This window comes from Otolemur garnettii, unplaced genomic scaffold, assembly GCF_000181295.1.
Source record: "Otolemur garnettii isolate 467f Iridium unplaced genomic scaffold, OtoGar3 scaffold00002, whole genome shotgun sequence".
Taxonomy (NCBI): domain Eukaryota; kingdom Metazoa; phylum Chordata; class Mammalia; order Primates; family Galagidae; genus Otolemur; species Otolemur garnettii.
In genome coordinates this window covers 54,909,631-54,910,756 of record NW_003852397.1, presented here as the reverse complement: position 1 = coordinate 54,910,756, position 1,126 = coordinate 54,909,631, and the positions used below count along the sequence as shown (strand labels likewise).

The following is a 1,126-nucleotide window of genomic DNA, read 5'->3' as shown; positions in this document are numbered from 1 at the left end:
CCACTTAGCAGCTTCATGACTAGCCACAGTTCATCCTTTACCACAAAAGACGTGTAGTAAGACACAATATTAGGATGATGGCACTGACTCATGGCTTGAATTTCTTTCTACAAAGAAGAGAAAATGTGATAATTCATTCATACGAGTCTAAAAAAATGCTGCAAGCTACTGAATCTAGACTTAGGAATCTAAAGATTATATTACCCTTTCTAGAATATCCATGGCCCTGATCTCTTCAAGAATGGTTAGGCCAAAAATCTACTTGGTTTCCCTCAGTCCATTCTGACTCTACTCCTTCCCCCCATTACACTAGTAATCTTTGAAACTAAGAACATGCACAACTGATCACACTATGGTATAGCACCACAGGAGGCCTCCACTGGGAAACATATTTTTTACTTCTAGGTACCCTGGAAGAATCCCCTTGGGAAATCTAATTTCATAACCACAGAGAGTAATTACAAATAAACAGGGTGGTTTTGCTGTGGTTTTTTAAACAAAATATTACTTCAGTTTTTGTGAAATGATTCACAATTCTCATAATTTACAATTCTCACTAAGGAGAAATGAACTAAAATAGGACAAGATCATAAACTAAATCCAGAGTAGAAATTTGAGCCAAAAGTCTAAGCTCCCTCTATCTCAGTTAATGAATTGAAATTTGATTTGGTATAATAAGATACCTTATAAAGCCCTATATGATTAGGGCCCTAGTTAACCCTTTGGTCTCACTCCTATCCCCCCTTCAAATACCAGTCCTATAATTTGACCACTGAAAATTTCAAATAAGTCACACTTATAACTCTGGACATTTATCCCTATTGTTTCCTCTGTCTCACATATATTTCCCCCATCATCTTTGCCTACCTAACTCCAATTCTTTCTTCTGTCTAGATATATATCCTCCCCAGGACGAATTAGGTACCCCTTCTCTTAGCTTCCAAGTACTCTGTATATCTTATTCTATCACTGTACAGTAGTACACTGTCTGCTTATTTGTTAGTCTCTTTCTCCTAGATTAAGAGCTCCATGAAGATAAGCTATTGTGTAGGCTAGACAGTGGCTGACACTGCCTGAGCTCAGGAGTTTGAGAACAGCCTGAGCAAGGGTGAGATTTAGTCTCTAC

At 37.8% G+C, this 1,126-nt stretch overlaps 1 protein-coding gene across 1 annotated transcript in view; it reads right to left on the bottom strand.

Moving 5' to 3' along the window:
* OXSR1 (oxidative stress responsive 1) overlaps window positions 1–1,126 on the bottom strand; it is a 143,556-nt gene that overhangs the window by 108,897 nt on the left and 33,533 nt on the right. Inside the window, exon 3 of the mRNA XM_023514051.1 lies at window positions 1–107. Within this exon, the coding sequence (XP_023369819.1) occupies window positions 1–107 (107 nt within the window). The remainder of the gene's footprint in view (window positions 108–1,126) is intronic.